This window comes from Heptranchias perlo, chromosome 28 (genome assembly GCF_035084215.1).
Source record: "Heptranchias perlo isolate sHepPer1 chromosome 28, sHepPer1.hap1, whole genome shotgun sequence".
Taxonomy (NCBI): Eukaryota; Metazoa; Chordata; class Chondrichthyes; order Hexanchiformes; family Hexanchidae; genus Heptranchias; species Heptranchias perlo.
In genome coordinates this window covers 34,682,026-34,704,666 of record NC_090352.1, presented here as the reverse complement: position 1 = coordinate 34,704,666, position 22,641 = coordinate 34,682,026, and the positions used below count along the sequence as shown (strand labels likewise).

At 44.4% G+C, this 22,641-nt stretch overlaps 1 protein-coding gene across 1 annotated transcript in view; it reads right to left on the bottom strand.

Moving 5' to 3' along the window:
* Nucleotides 1-2,683: 2,683 nt before the first annotated feature.
* Nucleotides 2,684-22,641, bottom strand: part of rpa1 (replication protein A1) — a 57,939-nt gene continuing 37,981 nt past the window's right edge. The window contains exons 15-17 of the mRNA XM_068008458.1: nt 19,307-19,414; nt 16,931-17,017; nt 2,684-3,198 (exon numbers count right to left, since the gene is read on the bottom strand). Coding sequence (XP_067864559.1) covers nt 3,094-3,198; nt 16,931-17,017; nt 19,307-19,414 — 300 coding nt within the window. The 3' untranslated portion in view covers nt 2,684-3,093. The remainder of the gene's footprint in view (nt 3,199-16,930; nt 17,018-19,306; nt 19,415-22,641) is intronic.

Here is a 22,641-nt window from a genome sequence, read left to right as displayed (position 1 = left end):
GGCACCTCACCTGTAGTTGTCGATGATTCAAATATCTCTGCTAGGGGACCCGCAATTTCCTCCCTAACCTCCCATAACGTCCTGGGATACATTTCATCAGGTCCCGGAGATTTATCTACCGTGATGCGCGTTAAGACTTCCAGCACCTCCCTCTCTGTAATATGTACACTCCTCAAAACATCACTATTTATTTCCCCAAGTTCCCTAACATCCATGCCTTTCTCAACCGTAAATACAGATGTGAAATATTCATTTAGGATCTCACCCATCTCTTGTGGTTCCGCACATCGATGACCTTGTTGATCCTTGAATTCAATTGGACAAAAGTAAATAGTTGTTTCTGTTCCTCCTAAATCAGCACTTCAATATCCTACTGCACTTCATACAGCAACTCTGAATGTTATTCAAGGATGGGATTAATGCTTTCAACCCCCGAGGCTAGAGTCAAGCTGGTATTTACAAAATTTTGTCTTTCTTGTTTCATTAAGGATCCCCAACACATGGCAAGGAAGCAGGTGAGTATAATATGAAAGTGAGAGAAAAGATAGTGAACATTGGAAGGAACATAGGAACAGGAGTAGGCCATCCAGCCCCTTGAGCCTGTTCTGCCATTCAATTAGATCATGGTTGATCTGTATCTGAACTCCATTTAGCCACCTTGGTTCCATATTCCTTAATACCCTTGCCTAACAAAAATCTATCAATCTCAATTTAGCAATTTTCACTATCTTTTCTCACTTTCATATTATACTTATCTGCATCCTGAAGACTTTTTACCAATATACCAAGGTTGCACCTAGCTTAACTGAGAAAATATACTAATTGAAAAGCAGTTTGTTTCCCCCCCCCACCATCATCTTCAAAAATGCAGAGCTCAACTCCCAAACTTCAAAAACAAAAAGGAAGTTGAAAGTTTCATACAATTTTGGAATTTGAGTCTCTGACCAGCATCTTAATATCTCTGCTATTATTAGCTTTATATCTGACACATCCTAAAGGACAAATTACTTTTGAAATCAGTCACTATATACAGTTTTATTAATACATAACTGAAAAAAACTGACTCCTTTTAATAAAAAACGAGCACTATAAGAAAAATGCTGCTGACAATATTAGGTCTGAAACCTTGAAAGGGTGTTAGAACATCCTCTACACTGGTAGCTTATCCAAGAAACAGGAAAATCTATAACTGATATAATAGAGGTTATTTTCCTGTTGACTTGCTTAGATACAAGGGTACAATCCTTTCAACCCCATAAAGTTGGGGTTGCAATTGACGCAAGTCTACTGGCGTTGGATGGCCTTTAGAGGTCATTCCTTGGATGGCTTCCAGTTTCTTGTAATGTTTTTCATTAAGCACTAGGCAGTCCCAGATGCTCTTTGGCAAAAAAGACTTTAGGGGCATAAGATTACCAGATCACAGGACAGGCTCATGTTTTTGCCTTAAATCATAGGAGACAATATGAAGCCTGGCTTGACTGGTTATATAGAATGTACAGCAAAGAAACAGGCCATTCAGCTTAACGGGTCTAGGCCAGTGTTTATGCTCCACATAAGCCTCCTCCCACCCTACTTCATCTAACTATCAGCAGATCCTTTGGATTCCTTTCTCCCTCATGTGTTTATCGAGCTTCCCCTTAAATACATTTATGCTAGTCGCCTCAACTACTCCTTGTGGTAGCAAATTCCACATTCTAACCACTCTCTGGATAAGTAAATTTCTCCTGAATTCCCTATTGCATTTATTAATGATTATCTTATATATATGGCCCCTAGCTCTGGTCTCCCCCACAAGTGGAAACATCTTCCCTACGTCTACCCTATCGAACCCTTTCATAATCTTAAAGACCTTTATCGGATTACCCCTCGGTCTTCTCTTTTCTAGAGAAAAAAAGAGCCCCAGCCTGTTCAATCTTTCCTGATAGGATGATTCCAGAACTGTGAGGTTATACCTAGTAAATCTTTTTTGCATCTTCTCCAGTGCCTCTATATCCTTTTTATAATATGGAGACCAGAACTGTGCACAGTACTTCAAGCGTGGCCTAAACAAGGTTCTATACAAGTTTAACATAACTTTGGTTCTCGAGATAATTAATGTTGTGACCAGCTCTGATGTCCTATCGTGCTGAATAATTCCCTGTTTGGATCCAAGGTAAAGCTGCTTTTGGGGGGGCTAAATAAATCCCGTTTTGTCGTCCAGACTATGCACCAGCTGCAATTGAATGACATGCTCTGAACCACATCACTAGGTGGAGCGTTGTGGCTCATTGGGAGAAAAAAACTCCCACTGTTGCCTCCTCCAAACAACTAGTCTGTGGCAATGACCTCCGGCAGTGCAGCACTCCCTCAGTACTGCACTTGAGCGTCAGCCTAGATTATGTGCTCAAGTCCCTGGAGTGGGACTTGAATCCGCAACCTTCTGACCCAGAGGCAAGTGTGCTGCCACTGAGCCACAGCTGACACCTGAAAGGATAGAGTTGAATACAAAGAGAGGACAGTGATACAGAAAGACAGAGTAGGAAAGAACAAGATAATGAGAGAGAAAATAATTTATTTTCCCTCCACGAGCAATGGTACAGGAAATCAACTGCAAGTATTAAAAGTAGGCTGTCTGATTGAACAGATAGTTTTCATCACTACAGTGTCATTTTGATACAGAATCATTCCAACAGATACACTGAAGTTTCGTAAGTTATGTCAATGTTTATTAGAATTGAAGCACTGAAATAAGTTGAGCAAGTATTAAGGGGAAAAAAAAAGAGAAAAATGGTTTTGCAGTTCCACCCAGTGATTTACAATGTTACTTCACAATGGTAAACCATACCTTGGTTGGAAAGCCTAGGGGCACATATATTCAGTCTCATCATCCAACATATGTTGATCAGAATTCAACATCTCTAGTTCTCTAACCCTCATGGAGTGGCACTTCTATAGTACCTCTTGAAAAGCAGAATTCTGCAACTGATTCTAAATTAGAAACGTCTTACATTTTCAAAGCACGATGGAAAGTGTTTTTAATTGAAGTTCTGAAGCACCCAGTTTCCTCCAGTCATGCAGTGCTCATTCTTCACGTCTGCTCAGCATTCAGCAAGCTTATGGAGCTGCATGTTTCCTAATATTCATTATCAGTCTCTTGCTGTACTCCTTATGGTCCACTGGTTTCACATCCATCATTGTCGCTTTGATACGAGATTCATCCTGCAAATATGAACCAGAAACAATTAAAATCTATATCACTGACTTTCTATCTCATTGGCTTATTATCATAGATCACCTTCAGTTGTTCAAATTGCATTAAAGTCTTTTCAATGTATATAAAATATAAGTGGTTGTTTTTTGTCCCACTTAAATCTACATCTAAAGAATGGATGTTGGTATAAAATGTTCAGGCAAGCTGCAGCATCTTAATGAGTTTGACTTAAATCACTGTTTATTTTAAAAACTTTTACAATTTCTGCACTTTGACTATTCGTCTTAAAGTTGAGCTCCTGTATCCATTCTCTAGTCACTAGCGAGAATGACTCAGCCCATTCAAAATTTTATACGGATGCCATTAATCAGCCTTCTAGACATGGTTCCTACATCCTCCAGGGACTAAGTTTATTCCTCCACCACCATTGTATGTATACTCGACCTGTGATATGGCAGTTGAGAATCATATAAAATCATGTGGGCTCGCAAAGCTCTCCGAAAGTTGTGGGACATACACCCAAATGGTGGCACAATCCTGCCGTCTTTGCCATACTGAATACACATGGCTAAAAATGGGACTTCTGCAAGCTGCAATAGGTGCTGTATAAAAGTAAGCTTCGAGTTGGAAAGTTATCAATATACCCATTCTGCCTGACTCTCGCCTGCCAATCCTTCCACCCAACCCAGCAGGGTCCAGTGGTCAGGAATAGGAATTAATCTCCCCCCCCCACCCCCACCCCCACTATATATCGTGGTCATTCCGTTGACTGCTGTTTACGAACACAGGGTCTTGTGCTATGCGCATTCAAAAGACCTTTTGCTCATGGCCGACCTCCTGTGATCGCTCCTTTCTCACCACTGGAGCTCTTTTCATTTCTGCTCTATTCTTTTCAATCGTACGATTCAACAGAACTATTAAGGTCAAGCTTCTGTTCTCACTGCTCCGCCCCAGCTTGCCAAAAGTGCCGTCATTCGCAGGTAGGTAGCACTACTCATCGCTCACACCTGGAGTACTGTTCACAGTTTTGGTCGCCTTACCTAAGGAAGGATATAATTGCCTTAGAGGGAGTGCAATGAAGGTTCACTAGACTGATTCCTGGGATGAGAGGGTTGTCCTATGATGAGAGGTTGAGTAGAATGGTCCTATATTTTCTGGAGTTTAGAAGAATGAGAGGTGATCTCAATGAAACAGATAAGATTCTGAGAGGGCTTGACTGGATAGATGCAGAGAGGCTGTTTCCCCTGGCTGGAGTGTCTAGAACTAGGGGGCATGGTCTTAGGATAAGGGGTCAGCCATTTAGGACCAAGATGAGGAAAAATTTCTTCATTCAGAGGGTTGTGAATCTTTGGAATTCTCTACCTCAGAGGGCTGTGGATGCTCAGTCGTTGAGTATATTCAAGACTGAGATCGATGGATATTCGGACACTACAGGAATCAAGGGATACAGGGATAAGGCGGGAAAGTGGAGTTGAGGTCGATGGGCCATGATCTTTTTGAATGGTGGAGCAGTCATATGGCCTATTCCTGCTCCTATTTCGTAAGTTCTTATTCTTGTCCTGCAAAGATTGGTGCAAAAAAAATAAATCGATACCAACTACATGTCCTTATGTAGTGCTATCTAACTGTACAAACTGTCTATATAGCTCTGTACATTACAGTTCTGGCTGTATGACTCATCACAATCTGTAAAAGCTGAAGGAATCATTTTTCCTCTTAAATACAATTGGACTCCATTAGCAAGTGAGTGGCAAGAATGGGGATTTAAAGTCTGGTCTCCTGGCTTGGGACCAGGCTGAGAGTTTTATTGCCGACATCTTTTCTTATTTAAGCTCTTAATGAAGATTAATTCAACAGAACTGGTCACTACCACAGAAATCTTCCATAACCCAAACAATGGAGATTTAAAGCATCCCAGTAGAATAAAGTTTACAGCAATGCCTGCAAATAATAAAGTAAAATTCTGGACGGATACTTTACTTCCAGAGCTTAAAAACAAACAATTTTAAGCAATAGTTATTATATATTCAGTACATGTCAAAAAACACCTCCAAGCTGTTGAAATAGGGAGAAACAAACAGTAAACAACTTGCATTTATATAGCGCTGCATATGTCGGAAAGACATCTTGGGAAGCTTTAAGTGAAAAGAAAGAAATGCATACAAGACGGGAAGGAAGAACAAGTAGGTGGAACGAGGCATAAAAAAAAGCAAAAGGTTTGAGAAGATTTTTGAAAGCAGGCAATGAAGAGGTAAAGCAGAAGGATTCAGAGAGGGTAGGGGCACTGTGGCTGAAAGTGTGATCAGTGGAGGACAGGGAACACATAGCAGATCAGTGTCAGAAAAGCTAGTGGAGGCATATAGCTCAATTAAATCACTGAGGTAGGTTAGGGTGAGGCCACAGAGGCATTTGAAGGTAAAAGACAAAGGTTTTGAAACTGAAACAGAAACGAGAGATGGAATGCAGAGCTCTGAATAAGAACGTGGACAGCAGCAGCATTCTTATTCAGATGATCCATCTCGGCCTCCTCCCGATATCCACACCATCACAGAAGCCAGTCTTCAGCCAATTCGATTCACTCCACATGATATCAAGAAACGGCTGAGTGCACTGGATACAGCAAAGGCTACGGGCCCCGAAAACATCCTGGCTGTAGTGCTGAAGACTTGTGCTCCAGAACTAGCCGCACCTCTAGCCAAACTGTTCCAGTACAGCTACAACACTGGCATCTACCCAATGTGGAAAATTGCCCAGGTACGTCCTGTCCACAAAAAGCAGGACAAATCCAATCCGGCCAATTACTGTCCCATCAGTCTACTCAATCACCAGCAAAGTGATGGAAGGTGTCATCAACAGTGCTGTCAAGTGGCACTTACTCACCGATGCTCAGTTTGGGTTCCGCCAGTACCACTTGGCTCCAGACCTCATTACAGCCTTGGTCCAAACATGGACAAAAGAGCTGTATTCCAAAGGTGAGGTGAGAGTGACTGCCCTCGACATCAAGGCAGTATCTGACCCAGTGTGGCACCAAGGAGCCCGAGTAAAATTGAAGTCAATGGGAATCAGCAGGAAAACTCTCCAGTGGCTGGAGTCATACCTAGCACAAAGAAAGATGGTAGTGGTTGTTGGAGGCCAATCATCTCAGCCCCAGGACATTGCTGCAGGAGTTCCTCAGGGCAGTGTCCTAGGCCCAGCCACCTTCAGCTGCTTCATCAATGACCTTTCCTCCATCATAAGGTCAGAAATGGGGACGTTCGCTGATGATTGCAGTGTTCAGTTCCATTTGCAACCCCTAAGATAATGAAGCAGTCCGTGCCTGCATGCAGCAAGACCTGGACAACATCCAGGCTTGGGCTCACAAGTGGCATGTAACATTTGCACCAGACAACAACCATCTCCAACAAGAGAGAGTCCAACCACCTCCCCTTGACATTCAATGGTATTACCATTGCCGAATCCCCCACCATCCACATCCTGGGAGTCAGCATTGACCAGAAACTCAACTGGACCAGCCACATATATACTGTGGCTACAAGAGCAGGTCAGAGGCTGGGTATTCTGTAGCGAGTGACCCACCTCTGACTCCCCAAAGCCTTTCCACCATCTACAAGGCACAAGTCAGGAGTGTGATGGAATACTCTCCACTTGCCTGGATGTGTGCAGCTCCAACAACACTCAAGAAGCTTGACACCATCCAGAACAAAGCAACCCGCTTGATTGGCACCCCATCCATCACCACTGGCGCACCGTGGCAGTGCGTACCTTCCACAGGATGCACTGCAGCAACTCGCCAAGGCTTTTTCGACAGCACTTCCCAAACCCGCGACCTCTACCACCTAGAAGGACAAGGGCAGCAGGCACATGGGAACAGCACCACCTGCACGTTCCCCTCCAAGTCACACACCATCCCGAAGGCTGTTCCTTCATCGTTGCTGGGTCAAAATCCTGGAACTCCCTTCCTAACAGCACTGTGGGAGACCCTTTACCACACGACCGTAGTGGTTCAAGAAGGCAGCTCACCACCACCTTCTCAAGGGCATTTCGGGGTGGGCAATAAATGCTGGCCTTGCCAGCGACGCCCACATCCCATGAATGAATTTTTAAAAAATTTGGAATGAGTTGTAATTTATGGAGGTGGAAGTAGGGAGGCTAGTTAGGAGAGCATTGGAGAAACAATCTTGGTGTTAAGGGCATGGATTAGAGTCTTTGCTGCAGTGGGATGGGGGAGAAGAGAGGAGGAAAGGAAGAGAGATAGGAGCACAGGCAAGCAATATTTTAAAGGTTGAAAAGGGCATCAATTAAACAGATGTAGGGAAGAAAGGTAAACTCCAGATTAAACAGTAAGGTCCCAAACTAATGGGCTTAACCCAAAATAGTAATTAGGGACACGGATGCACAGAATAGACACACATAGGAGCTGACAGACGACAACAGGACAGCTTCAGTTTTGCCTACGTCAAATAAGAAATAGTTTTGATTCACCCAAGGCATTTGGAGAGTTGAGGAGCAGCCTTTGAATTAAAGTTGGAGGTATAATGGTAAAGTGTATATCATCAGCATAAATCTGGAACCAATCCCATGCTTCTGGATGTCGTCAGGAGGGTGCATTTGTATGAAGAGGGAGGTATGACAAAAGTGAAGGATTTTTGTGTGATATAAATTACAGACAAAATCAAAAAGGTGGTGGGGGGGGGGGGGGGGGGCGGGTAGCCCTGATAATAAAGGATGACATAAGGACAGTAGTGAGAAAGGATCTTGGCTTGGAAGATCAGGAAGTAGAATCAGTATGGGTGGAGATAAGAAATAACAAAGGGCAAAAAAATCCAGTGGGAATAGTTTATAGGACCCCCAACAGTAGCTATCCTGTTGGACAGAGCATTAATCAAGAAATAAGAGGAGCTTGTAACAAAGGTAATGCAATAATCGTGGGGGATTTTAATCTTCATTCAGACTGGGCAAATCAAATTCGCAAAAGTAGTTTGGAGGACGAGTTCGTTGAATGCATTTCAGACAGTTTCCGAGAACAATACTTCGTGGAACCAACCAGGGAACAGCTAATTTAGATCTTGTCTTGTGTAATGAGGCAGGGTTAATTAGTAATCTCATGGTAAGGGATCCTCTGGGGAAGAGTGATCATAATATGATCGACTTTCACTTTGAGTTCGAGAGTAACGTACTTAAGTCCGAAACTAGTCTTAAACTTAAATAAAGTCAATTACATAGGTATGAGGGGGCGAGTTGGCTAAGATACATTGGGAAATTAGATTAAAAGATATGATGGTAGATAAGCAATGCGAACATTTAAAGAAATAATTTGTAATTCTCAATAAATATACATTCCACTGAGAAATAAAAACTTCACGGGAAAAGTGATCAATCCGTGGCTAACTAAAGAAATTAAGGATAGTATTAGATTAAAAGAGGCCGTATAATGTTGCCAAGAAGAGTAGAAAGCCTGAGGACTGGGAGAGTTTTAGAAACCAGCAAAGGATGACCAAAAAATTGATAAAGTGGGAGAAAATAGAATGAGAGTAAACTAGCAAGAAATATAAAACTTCTACAAGTATGTAAATATGTAAAAGCTTCTACAAGTATGTAAAAAGGAAGAGTAGCGAAAATAAATGTGGGTCCCTTAGAGACCGAGACAGGAGAAATAATAAATGGGAAATAAGGAAACGGCAGAGACATTAAACAAATATTTTGTATCTGTCCTCAAAGTAGAAGACACAAAAAACATACTAGAAATAGTGGGAAACCAAGAGTCTAATGAGAGTGAGGAACTTAAAGTAATTAATATTAGTAAAGAAAAAGTACTGGAGAAATTAATGGGACTAAAAGCAGACAAATCCCCTGGACCTGATGGCCCACATTTTAGGGTTCTAAAAGAGGTGGCTGCAGAGATAGCAGATACATTCTAGAACGGTCCCAGTGGATTGGAAGGTAGTAAATATAACATCGCTATTCAAGAAAGGAAGGAGAGAGAAAAACGGGGAGCTACAGGACAGTTTGCCTGATATCAGTCGTCAGGAAAATGCTGGAATCCATTATTAAGGACATGCTAAAAGGGTACTTAGAAAATTATGATATGATTAGGCAGAGTCAACATGGTTTTATGAAAGGGAAATCATGGTTGACAAATCTATTAGAGATTTTTGAGGATGTACCTAACAGGTTAGATAAAGGGGAACCAGTGGGTGTAGTATATTTGGATTTTCAAAAGGCATTCGATAAGGTGCCACACAAAAGGTTGCTACACAAGATAAGGGCCCATGAGGTTGGGGGTAATATATTAGCATGGATAGAGAATTGGTTAACGGACAGAAAACAGTAGGAATAAATGGGTCATTTTCAGGTTGGCAGGTTGTTACTAGTGGGGTGCCACAAGGATCAGTGCTTGGGCCTCAGCTATTTACAATCTATATTAATAACTTAGATGAAGGGACAGAGTGTAATGTATCCAAGTTTGTTGACGATACAAAGCTAGATGGGAAAGTAAGCTTTGAGAAGAACACGAAGAGTCTGCAAAGGGATATAGACAGGTTAAGTGATTGGGCAAGAAGGTGGCAGATGGTGTGTATTGTGGGGAAATGTGAGATTATTCACTTTGGTAGGAAGAAAAGCAGAATATTTTTTAGTATGGTAAGAAACTATTAAATGTTGGTGTTCGGAGAGATCCTTGTACAAGAAACACAAAAAGTTAGCATGCAGGAGTAGAGCAAGCAATTAGGAAGGCAAATGGCATGGTGGCCTTTATTGTAAGTGGGTTGGAGTCCAAGAGTAAGGAAGTCTTGCTGCAATTGTACAGGGCTTTGGTGGGACCTCACCTGGAGTACTGTGTACAGTTTTGGTCTCCTTATCTAAAGGATATACTTGCCTTAGAGGCGGTGCAATGAAGGTTCACTAGATTGATCCCTGGGATGAGAGGGTTGTCCTATAAGGAGAGATGGAGTAGAATGGGCCTATATTCTCTGGAGTTCTGAAGAATGAGAGGTGATCTCATTGAAACATATAAGATTCTGAGGGGGCTTGACAAGGTAGATGCTGAGAGGCTGTATCCCCAGGCAGGAGAGTCTAGAACTAGAGGGCATAGTCGCAGGATAAGGGGTCGGTCATTTAAGACAGAGTCGAGGAGGAATTTCTTCACTCCGAGGGTTGTGAATCTTTGGAATTCTCTATCCCAGAGGGCTGTGGATGCTAAGTTGTTCAGTATATTCAAGACTGAGATAGATAGACTTTTGGACTCTAGGGGAATCAAGGGATATGGGGATAATGCAGGAAAGTGGAGTTGAGGTCGAAGATCAGCCATGATCTTATTGAAGGGCGGAGCAGGCTCGAGGGGCCATATGGCCTATTCCTGCTCCTATTTCTTCATAGAATTATAGAAAGGTTACAGCACGGAAGGAGGCCATTCGGCCCATCGAGTCCGTGCCGGCTCTATGCAAGAGCAATTCAGCCAGTCCCACTCATCCGCCCTAATCTAGTGGCCCTGCAAAATTTTTCCTTTCAAATACTTATCCAGTTCCCTTTTGAAAGCCATGATTGAACCTGCCTCCACCACCCCCTCTGGCAGTGCATTCCAGATCCTAACCACTCACTGTGTGAAAAAGTTTTCCCTCCTGTCACCTTTGGTTCTTTTGCCAATCACCTTAAATCTATGTCCTCTGGTTCTTGGCCCTTCCACCAATGGAAACAGTTTCTCTCTCTCGAGTTTAGAAGAATGAGAGGTGATCTCATTGAAACATACAAGATTCTAAGAGGGCTTGACAGGGTAGAAGCTGAGAGACTGTTTCCCCTGGCTGGAGGGTCTAGAATTAGAGGGTAATAGTCTCATGGCTGATCTTCGACCTCAAGAGGTCGGCCATTTAAGACTGAGATGAGGAGAAATTTCTTCGCTCAGAGGGATGTGAATCTTTGGAATTCTCTACCCCAAAGGGCTGTGGATGCTCTGTCATTGAGTATATTCAAGGCAGAGATGGATAGATTTTTGGACACTAGGGGAATCAAAGGATATGGGGATCTGGCGGGAAAGTGGAGTTGAGGTCGAAGATCAGACATCGCAGAGCCGTCTCGAGGGGCCGGATGTCCTACACCTGCTCCTATTTCTTATATATCATGGCACTAGCTTCTTTCTTTCAAAGTACACAGGGGGTTAAAAATCAGCTGCAACCACATAACATATCCTGAGTTATTTTGATCGAATATTACAGATGTTGTCTCAACGCGGTGTCAGGAGGAGGGGCCAAACTTTTTAATTCAAATACACACATCTTGTGGGATTTGTTCAAATATGTGTTTGATTGGCACTTTTTTTCCTAGTTTAAAAGGACAATTATTTAAATCTGAATGATCCCATTTGGTTTTCTGGAAATTAATTCTCAGCCTGGCTTGTTAAATTAGAGTGTGATAGTTGGGCCAGATAGTTTCCATGAAGACAGAAAAGCAAAATGAACTGCCACTTAATACATATTTTGGTGCAGCAGTCACAATATTATTTTCTACTTGCTCAAGGAGATAGTTACATTTAATAACTACAGTAAAAATCTATGTTGTGAGATTGTTACTGTTCAATAAATGTTTGGCAGTTAAAGCTTAAGTCAGGGTCTACTGTGGTGTTATTATGCTGCTTTCCAACGTCAAGGAAGATCACTCAAGGGCACAATAAAACTAGAAAGCCAAGATTACATTGAAGAGGGTTCTCTGCTCGATTGCTCAACGTTCTATAAACTACCTAGTTAGCTGTGCATGTAAAAGCACTATGGGACGTAGGAGTGAAAGCTAACCTTACAGGATGGTTTGAAGAAGAATAAAAGCCTAAGAACACAACAGAGACCAAGGATGGAAACCTGGGGTACACCTACGGTGACCGTGCCGGCAGGGGAACAGAAACCACTGGAAGATATGCAAATCACTTTTTGAGGCAGGCAAGAACAGAACCAAGAGAGAACAGCACCATGTAGGCAGACTGTTGAGAAGAGACGTTGGAAGATGGAAAGATCAATAGTATTAAAGGCAGTGGAGAGATAAAGGATAAGGAAGGACAGCCACAATCGAAGTCATAGAGGGCATTATTAATGACTTTGCAAGATCAGTGTATGCTATGGGACGAGTGAAAAAACACATTGATTTACAGGTTGAGACCCTGCAAACAGCTGTCTCCTCTGGACGGGGGAACATTTGAGGCAAAATGTGATTCTAAAGCCTATTTCTTACATTTTTTTTTATTATATTCTGTTCAAGAGGTGGGTATAGTTAATACTGAGGGGTACTGCGACAAAATACAGGAAGATATTAATAAACTTGCAGAATGGCATGTAATTGGTAAATGAATTTCAATATAGAAAGTGTGAGTTGGTACATTTTGGTAGGAATAATAAGGAGGTCACACACCCTTGGAAAATAAGAGTCTAAATGGGGTAGAGGAGTAGAGGGATTTAGGGGTACAGATACACAAATCACAAAGTAGCGACGCAGGTTAATAAGACCATAAAAAAGCAAACCAAGCGCTGGGGTTCATTTCTAGCGGGATAGAATTGAAAAGCAGAGAAGTTTTTTTTTGAGGTTCTAACAAGGAGGGTTGATGAGGGTAGTGCATTTGATGCAGTCTACATGGATTTTGGCAAGGCTTTTGAAAAGGTCCCACATAGCAGACTGGTCAAAAAATGACAAGCCCATGGGATCCAAGGGAAGGTGGCTAGTTGGATCCAAAATTGGCTCAGTGGCAGGAAGCAAAGGGTAGGAAGGCTGTTTCCAGTGGGGTTCCACAGGGCTCAGTACTCGGTCCCTTGCTTCTTGTGGTATATATTAATGATTTGGACTTAAATGTAGGGGGCATGATTAAGAAGCTTGCAGACGATACAAAAATTGGCCTTATGGTAGATAGTGAGGAGGAAAGCTGTAGACTGCAGGAAGATATCAATGGACAGGTCAGGTGGGCAGAAAAGTGGCAAATGGAATTCAATCCAGAGAAGTGTGAGGTAATGCATTTGGGGAGAGCAAACAAGGCAAGGGAATACACAATAAATGGGAGGATACTAAGAGGTGTAGAGGAAGTGAGGGACCTTGGAGTGCACGTCCACAGATCCCTGAAGGTAGCAGGACAGGTAGATAATGTGGTTAAGAAGGTATACGGGATACTTTCCTTTATTAGCTGAGGCATAGAATATAAAAGCAGGGAGGTTATGCTGGAACTGTATAAAACACTAGTTAGGTCACAGCTTGAGTACTGCGTACAGTTCTGATCACCACATTACAGGAAGGATGTAATTGCACTAGAGAGGGTACAGAGATTTACGAGGATGTTGCCAGGACTGGAGATCTTTAGCTATGAGGGAAGATTCGTTAGGCTGGGGTTGTTTTCTTTGGAACAGAGGAGGCTGAGGGGTGATTTAATTGAGGTGTACAAAATTATAAAGGGCCTAAATAGAGTGGTTAGGAAGGACTGATTTCCCTTAGCAGAGAGAGGTCAATAACCAGGGGGCATAGATTTAAAGTGATTGATAGAAGGATTAGAGGGGAGCTGAGGAAAAACTTTTTCACCCAGAGGATGGTGGGGGTCTAGAACTCACTGCCTGAAAGGATGGTAGAGGCAGAAATTCTCATCACATTTAAAAAGTATTTGGATATGCACTTGAAGTGCCATAACCTACAAGGCTACGGATCAAGTGCTGGGGAGTGGGATCAGGCTGGGTGGCTCATTTTCGGCGGGCGTGGACACGAGGGGCCAAATGGCCTCCTTCTGTACCGTAAATTTTCTATGATTCTATGCTAAACTTGTACAGAACTTTGGTTACACCAAGCTTGGAGTACTGCGAACAATTGTGGTCTCCACACTATAAAAAAGGACATAGAGGCACTGGAGAAGGTGCAAAAAAGATTTACTAGGATGATACCAGAAATGAGAGGTTATACCTATCAGGAAAGATTGAATAGGCTGGGGCTCTTTTCTCTAGGAAAAAGACTGAGGGGTGATTTGAGAGAAGTCTTTAAGATTATGAAAGGGTTTGATAGAGTAGACGTAGAGATGTTTCCACTTGCAGGGGAGACCAGAAATAGGGGCCATAAATATAAGAAAGTAACTAACAAATCCAATAGGGACTTCAGGAGAAACTTCTTCACCCAGAGAGTGGTAAGAATGGGGAACTCACTACCACAAGGAGTAGTTGAGGTGACTAGGATTGATGAGTTGAAGGGTAAACATATGAGGGAGAAGGGAACAGAAGGGTATGCTGATAGGGTTAGGTGAAGAAGGGTGGGAAGAGGCTCACGTAGAGCATAAACACAGGCATGGACCTGTTAGGCCGAATGGCCTGTTTCTGTGCTGTACATTCTTTGAAAAGAGCAATTCCAAGGACAGCTATAGTCAATAAACATTCTGTAGGATGCTCCAATTAAGTTAATTCAATCCAACAGGAGAAGGGAAAGAGATTTCCCAGCAGGTGATGGAAACCAGAGTTTATATATTTCAGAGTGTAGCAGATTAATTCTTTTTTTGCAGAGATATATCCACGTTCGATATCTTGTGCCATAAATGCGTCCTGTTCTTCCTTCCCAAAAACACAAAAAAAATCATATATCAAAGATGCCCCTTTTCAAAAAGGATGAATCTCTAGAGGGGATTAGGGTTAAATTTACCAGAGTTGAAGACAAATATATTTTATTGGTCAGGAAAGTGATTTTGTGCAGCTCGACATCCTGCAAATATTCTATGCTCATGGTGGTTGCTGCCAGATTTTTTGATTTTTAAAAAATCCAGATGCCATTAAAATGCTAATTTTAACAACTTGCACTTAAAAAGTGCCTTTAACATAAAATATGTTCTAAGGCGGTTATAGAAGAAAATGGCATTGAGCAGTTGAAGAGTTAGGGAAGTGGTCATTTCGGAGTAAAATTAGGAAACACTTTTTCACACAAATGTTAGTGGAAATTGGAACTCTTCCCCACCCCCCCCCCCCCCAAAAGGCTGTGGATGATGGGTCAATTGAAACTTTCAAGACTGATAGATATTTGTTAGGTAAAGGTAGCAAGGGATATGGAATAAAGGCAGATAAATGGAGTTGAGGTGCAGATCTAATAAAATGGCAAAACAGGTTAAGGGGCTGAATGGCCTACTCGTGTTCCTATGAATTGATTAAAGAGCTGGGGTTTAAAAAGCATTTGAAGATAGGGAAAGAGGCAGGAAGACGAAGAATTCAGGGAGAAAGTCGGGTTAAAGCAGTTGAAGGCCTTCCAACAATGGAGTGGAAGGTGCACAGGAGTATAGAACCTCTGGGGGAATCATGCAAGGATGGGAAGGAAGATGTTAGTAAGAGATGCAATGTCTACATTGGGATGGGTCCAGGTGAGGGCAATGCCATAGAGATGGAGCATGGAAGAACATACGAACAATGATGGACGAACAATGACGGACAGGAAAAGACCCTCTGGTTCATCCAGCCTGACCCACACAATTGTGATATCTTGTGCATCACAATATAGAACGGAGCAGCTGGCCACATTGAAGCAGAGGGCAAGGAGCATTAATGACCCACAATTACAGTCAAACGTATGACTTTAGCCAGGGTGGTTTCGGTGCTGCGGTCAAGAGTGGAAACAAAATTGGTGGGATTCTAGTAGGGAATGTGGGAAAGGTAATTGCAGAGCTGGACGGTGACGGCGCATCGAAGATAGGAAAGCAAGGTTAGAGAGCACGGCAGGGTCAATGGCGGGCTTTTTGAGAAGGGAGTGATGATAGTAGTTTATGAGAAATGAAAGTGCAAATGTGAAGGGTGCCATTAACAATGTCAGTGAACAGTGGGCAAGAAAAAGGTATTTGTGTGGTCAGGAATTTGGTCGGAAGGGGACCAAAGGAAGCAGAAAGCAGATCTCATGAAGTTGATCCTGTTAGGCTGGAGGAGGCGGGGGAGGAGATGGAAGAAAAAAAAGAGAAGAAAAGTGGTATCAATCAAGGAGAGATGGTAAAAATGGAACCAAGGAAGCTATTGAGCAGCTCAATAGAGGTTCAGAGAAGAGGAAGCTTGGAATTAACATGTACCCCCCCCCACCCCCCTCCAAGGTTTAGGGTGAAGTTAGTGGAGTTGGAGGTGGGCACAGACAAGCAAGTGATCAGAGATGGCCTGATCAGTGTACAAACCTCAAAAGACGCAAGGTGTGCCAGCTGTGAGTGATGGAGTTGCTGTGCAGAGTGAAGTTGAGCAAGGACAGGAGGGTAGAAAAACTGGAGGAGACAGGGTGAGGTTGGGGGGGGGCGGCACGAGGGAATCAAAGTAAAGACTGGAATCATGGAAAATAAGCTGCAGTTTGGTGCAGAGGCTAATTGAAAGAGAGATCTCAGCAATGAAATTGTTGAGGAACTTGGGAAGTCGGTAGGCAAGACTGACTTTAAAGAAGAGGCAGGAGCAGTCAAAGGTGGCAAGGCGCTGAGCATATCTGAACAAATCAGCTACCCATATTCATAAGTCAACTTCAGCCTCCATGATCCCCTGTTGTGCCACTGGATGTTTAACAGTGGTGAGGCCTGGGTCTGATGCAGATTGATGAAATGACACATAGACACACCATCCTCACAAATGCTAGGCTGCAACCTCAACTGGGAAGCTAAACATCAAGCGGAAGAACTATAGCATCTTTTTAAGGGTTTTTTTGTATACTTACTGAATAAACTGACTGGTGTGTTTCTTTGAAAGAAAACCTGTCCACATTATATAAAATTAAATAAAATCTACTCCAGATTAAGTCACTCACATTGTATGTTTCTAGTTTGACACGGATCCTGCAGGTGTAGGACCGGAAGTTTGCATTCTGGAAAATTTCCTCAAAGGCTTGTTCGTTCTATGAAGAAAACAAGAATAAAGCCACAAATAAAAAACACACAAATATTTAGCTGATCCAAGGCATGCAACTTCAGGTTACAAGCAACCCCCAGAGAATCGAACAGAACGGCGAAGTCCCAGCACAGTGAGCTCTCTAACTTTCTCATTCTGTCAAAGTGGCTTAACACTCTCCCCATCCCATGCGATGGGAGAAGGAAAGGGGAAAACCAGACGCACCTTGCAAATCCTCTAAGAATCTACTCAAAAACAGCAGGAGCTTATGAGAGGTCCACCTGTCCATCCTTTCAGGACAAGTAATGGCATGTGGCTACATAATATTTTTATGCACTTTTTAAAAGACTCAAACCACAGTCCTAAACCAGAAAACCATCACCAAGCAGCTGCATATGTTTCTCCAGCACACATTACAATGCAATCATATTTCACTTTTAATGTTTTTTATTTATTGCCATTTGTCATTTCTGCCTCGTTGGTTTTGTGTTTATATGAGCGTGAGTGCTGAGTGCAGAAACTATAACTCAGGATCACACTGACGTCTGTTATTCCACAGTACTGCTACTGAGCTGAAACACTAAACACTCACCTGAACATTAGTAAACACCACTGAACATCTTTTCCTGATTGTTCAAATAGTTGAAGGAAATGTAACGTGCAATCTAGGCTAGAAAATTTCACTCTCACAAACTTCTTTCCAGTTTTACTTAGCTATAAAAGGTAAAGTAACTCACTAACTAACATGCAATGTGAGCTGCCCCCTCTATCTTCGATCAATTGCTGTTTTCTCATCTTTAACCTTTTCTGGTTCATTATGTCTCTTACCCTTTCTACCATCATGCTGCTAAAATGTGAACACATCTGAAAGAATACAAACAACATAATACCGTGGGTAGATCTAAAAAAAAGGGAAAACATGGCAAGGGTGCAGAAAACGCCAAAATGCAAAAACGAGCTGCCTTACAAATTATGATAAGGCTTGTTACATGTGCTCAGGGGCACACATGACTTTGTAAGCTGTTCAAGCAATGCTGACATTGTAAGACTATCCAAAACCAGGTTAGGTTAAAAAGAAAAATCCTAGATCTTGGAAACATTAAAACAAAAACAAAGTGCAGAAATGCAAAACAGGCTAGTCATCATGTGAAAAAGACAGGTCAACATGGAACCCTTCCGTGGCACAGCCTTGAGTATACTCAAATTTTAAAAAACTGTTTACTTTTCAGTGCTTCTATTTTTATTATTAGTTTTTCTATTTGGCTACGTGACCAGCAGGAATTTAAGACATTAAAGAGAACTGAACTAGGACACTATAATGGGGTTAGTTGGCAGGAAAAAAAAAGGATCATCAAGAATGAACATCATTTTACAGAAGGTACAACACTCCTATACGCATTGTAAATGCAACACTAGTGCCACATATGTAGTCCCCGAGCCCTGGCAGTCCAGGCCGTAATGCCCAAGCTGTTTGCCTTGTTTGAATTTTGTGGACCTGGAGGATTGGAAAGGGCTGCTGGATAAATTCTCAATTAGAACATCGATATCCATTAGTATCAGCATCTTGAGATATATGCAAATTAATATGAACACGAAAATAAACTTTATATATGGCATCTGATGCTTCATGGAATTCACCCAAGCAATCCAAAGGCACAAGCTTGGACAAAGCAACAAAGAATAATGGATGCACCTTGGTGAATGACAAAGCAGCGTTGAATTCAAGGGGCTCAGATAATGCTTAACTGTGAGTGGCCCAAGCAGTAATCAGCAGCCCCAGATTAAATTACTGCCTTAAATACACCAAGTACATTTAAAATATGCACTGGAGCAATTTTTCGCATCAAAGTAAGTCTTGTGATAACTCCATGTGTCATGACCTGCATACTGCCCTTTACATATTTTTCTCCCACAGCATTTCATTTATGTAAAGCTCAACTTTCAAAGTATGTAAAAATTGCAGAGATGACTCTGGACAAACCCTAGAAAATGTCAAAACCAATTACTTCTAATGCAATTATAGTAGTTTTTAAAAGCAAACATTTTTATTTCAAGAACCCTGATTAACAACATTTTGGGACAGAAAAGTAATTGGAAAGAAAAAAGTTTCAATAGTTGTATTTAACAGTGCCTTGGGGACAGCTGGTATACAGATAGCAAATGGTCTGAGATGATTTTTCAGAAGTAAGGGAGGTGGAAAGGAAGAATAAAGATACCAAAACAGTGGAGGGAAGTTCAAATACTCCTGTCCCAAATCTAAAGCTGCAATGTTTAAGAGAATTAATAAACCATTTACCGAGTCCTTCAGCTCTCCAAGATAAGTGGCATTCTGACCAAGGATAGCCTCTCCGGTCTCCTGGAAACAGGTCACCCACTGGTTTTCTCCAAAGTCTGCTAGATTTATCTACAGGACAAAATTTAACATTTATTACAAGGTTAAAGACATATTGGGCCCGATTTTAGCACCCGGTCCCGGGTGCGTTCTCGGCGGGGGGGCCTCAAAAATCCCGGTTTCGAGGAGCGGGACCGGATCGCGCCTCGATCCCGCCCACTTCCGGGTTGCGCGCTGACGTGCGGGGGTGCGTGCGTTGGCCCCGCTGGTGGGAATCCCGCAGGCAATTATAGTCAGCGGGGTTCCACTTGAGTGTATTTATCTTGGTATTTCAGGTCATTAAATGACCTGATTGAGCTGTTTATTTAACAGGTGTGGGATTTTACAGTGAAATGAGACTGTTTCCCATACTGGGGGAAACACTCACACTCTCAACGGACGTGTTGCAGCCAGCAGCCTGTGGCAGCTGCCAAGGTGCATTCCACAGGTGGGGGGGGGGGGGGGGGGGGAGCCTTCACCAACGCAGGAGGACACTCCGTAACATTGGGCAACGCCTGCCCTCCACCACCCTCCTCCAAGCAAGAAGATTCACCGGCGTGGAAGTCCAACCCCTGTGCGAGGACACACTTTTCTAGCGTGCACAACCCCGCAAACCTAAACCTGCCAGATGGGTGCTGCGTTGACATCCTCGGAGGACGAACAGCATGACCAGCCTCAGCAGCCTCGCAGTCCACGCCGTCCGCCTCAGAGACGTGCATCCCCACAACACGGTGCTGCGGCACATCCACCTGCACAGCAAGATGGAGGGCATCCGCAGAGAGAGATGCGTCGCAGGAGGCACTACCCTCCGCACAGGGTCTACAGACCGAGGCTCAGCTTCATGGACCTCTCTGAGCAGCAGTGCATACGGAGGCTCAGAGTCACTCGCCAGGTAGTTGCCGACATCTGCAGCCTCCTCAATGACGAGCTGCTCCCGGATGGACCAAGTTGCATCTTCTTACCCGTCGCCGTCAAAGTCACCACTGCCCTCAACTTCTTCGCCTCCGGATCCTTCCAGGGTGCCACGGGGGACATCACCGGGGTCTGTCAGTCGTCTGCACACAAGTGCATAAGGCAGGTCACCGATGGGTTGTTCCGCAGGGCCTCGACCTACATCAACTTCGCCATGGATGAGCGCAGCCAGACGGAGAGGGCGGTTGGATTCCATGCTGTGGCTGGCTTCCCACGGGTGCAGGGTGTAATCGATTGCACCCACATAGCAATACGGGCACCTCCACATGAGCCAGGGCTGTTTATCAACAGGAAAGGGTATCACTCCATGAACGCCCAGCTCATTTGTGACCACCGCCAGAGATTCCTACACGTGTGCGCCAGATACCCTGGCAGCTGCCACGATGCCTTCGTCCTCAGGGAGTCCACCGTCCCGCCCCTCTTCCACGCACCCAACGCCGGCAACGGCTGGCTCCTCGGCGACAAGGGATATCCCCTGCACACGTGGCTTATGACACCTCTGAGGAACCCCATTACCGAGCCACAGCGTCGGTATAATGACAGCCACATTGCTACCAGGTCTACAATTGAGCAGGCTATAGGGCTGCTCAAGATGCGCTTCAGGTGCCTTGATCGTTCCGGGGGAGCACTCCAATACACGCCACTCCGAGTGGGACGAATTATAGTTGTCTGCTGTGCCCTGCATAACATGGCACTACAGAGAGGGGTGCCGCTGGAGGAGGCCCCATGCACACCCGCCACCCACATTGAGGACGACAATGAGGAGGAGGTGGAGGAGGAAGAGGGAGAGGAGGAGGAACGACCCATGCGCCGAACACCAGCTCACCTGCGTGTTCGTCAGGCCAGGGAGGCACTCATATGCCAACGGTTCTCCTAACATCACACTGTGTGAGGCGTTCATATGTCATAACGTGCACAGACGAGGGTCCATACAGGCTCCCTCCACAGAAGAGTGGTGCCTGTACACCTGCACCCACTGGATTATGCCCAATGGGTGGGACGGGGTGGTCGTCGTCATGATGAGGCGCACGGAAGAGACATATTGCACAAGCCGCAGAATTATGGACAAGAGGTGGCAGCATTGGTGAGAAAAAGTGAGTTTATTTTGTGGTGACATTCAAAGAGTGGAAAATTAAAAAAAAAATAGACAAACACCCTGGTGCAATCCCTGTGTGCTCACGGAACTTTAGGCGTTCGTTTTCGGGACCCCCTACGTGGTGCTACCCCTGTGGCTCCAGCAGAGGTGGTGGCAGGTTGCTCCTGTTCGTGCCCTGACCGGGTAGATGCTTTGGGCCGACGCCCCCTGGGTTTCAGTGCCCGTGAGGGCACCTCCACAGACTGCTCCTCCTGCACCTGTGCAGGGGCAGACTCGGCCACCTGGAGAGGATGGATTATTGAGGGCACTGGTTGAGAGGGGGGCAACGGGTGAGACTTGGGGGCGCCTTGAGTAGCATCCCCACTTCCATTTCCCCGTTCACCATCTTCCCTCTCATGGCCAAGGCCCACATCACCCCTTCCACCCTGCTGGACAGCAGTTTGGATGACGTGGGTGAGACCTTGCAAGGCCACCTCCAATGTATCCGTCAACCTGTTGATGGCGGCAGAATGTTGTTCACCCTGAATCCGAACAGCCGTTGTGAGGGCCTGGATGGACTCATTGGTGAGCTGTGCGTGACGCTCGAGGGAGGCTAGCCTGTCCTCCACCGCAAACGTTCCCACACCTACCCGCGACACTATCTCAGAGATGCCTTCACGTCCCTGCGACACTATCTCGGCGATACCCTCCTGCACCTGTGCCACCATTCCCCTCATGCAGGAGTTGGACTCCTCCATGCGATTGTGGAGAGTGCGCGTGGCACCTCTCCCAGTACCTCAGCAATGTTCTGGTGCCCCTCGACGACTCTCCTTTTGACAGGTGGCCCCCTGGGTTCAGCATCTGGGTCCGGCTGAGCAAAGCCTGGAGAAGAGTGCTCCCACCGACGCGGACCCTCCGCGGCTGACCCTGCCACCAGGGTCTGCTCATGCTCACGTGTGCGCGGTGACTCACCATGTGCAATCCCAACTAGCTGAGGGGGGGGGGGGGGGGGACCCACCGAGGTGTGTGTATCTGCGCTGGTGGATGCAAGGCTCATGTGTGACGATGCACCCTCAGAGACGGGCATGTCCTCTGAGGAATCGCCCTCAACCGAGATGTCGATCGCAGACGGTCCTGCAAGAGAACAGAGGGAAATATCAGGCATGTGACCAAATGTGGCGGTGCGGCATATGCCATGTGATGCTAAGATCAT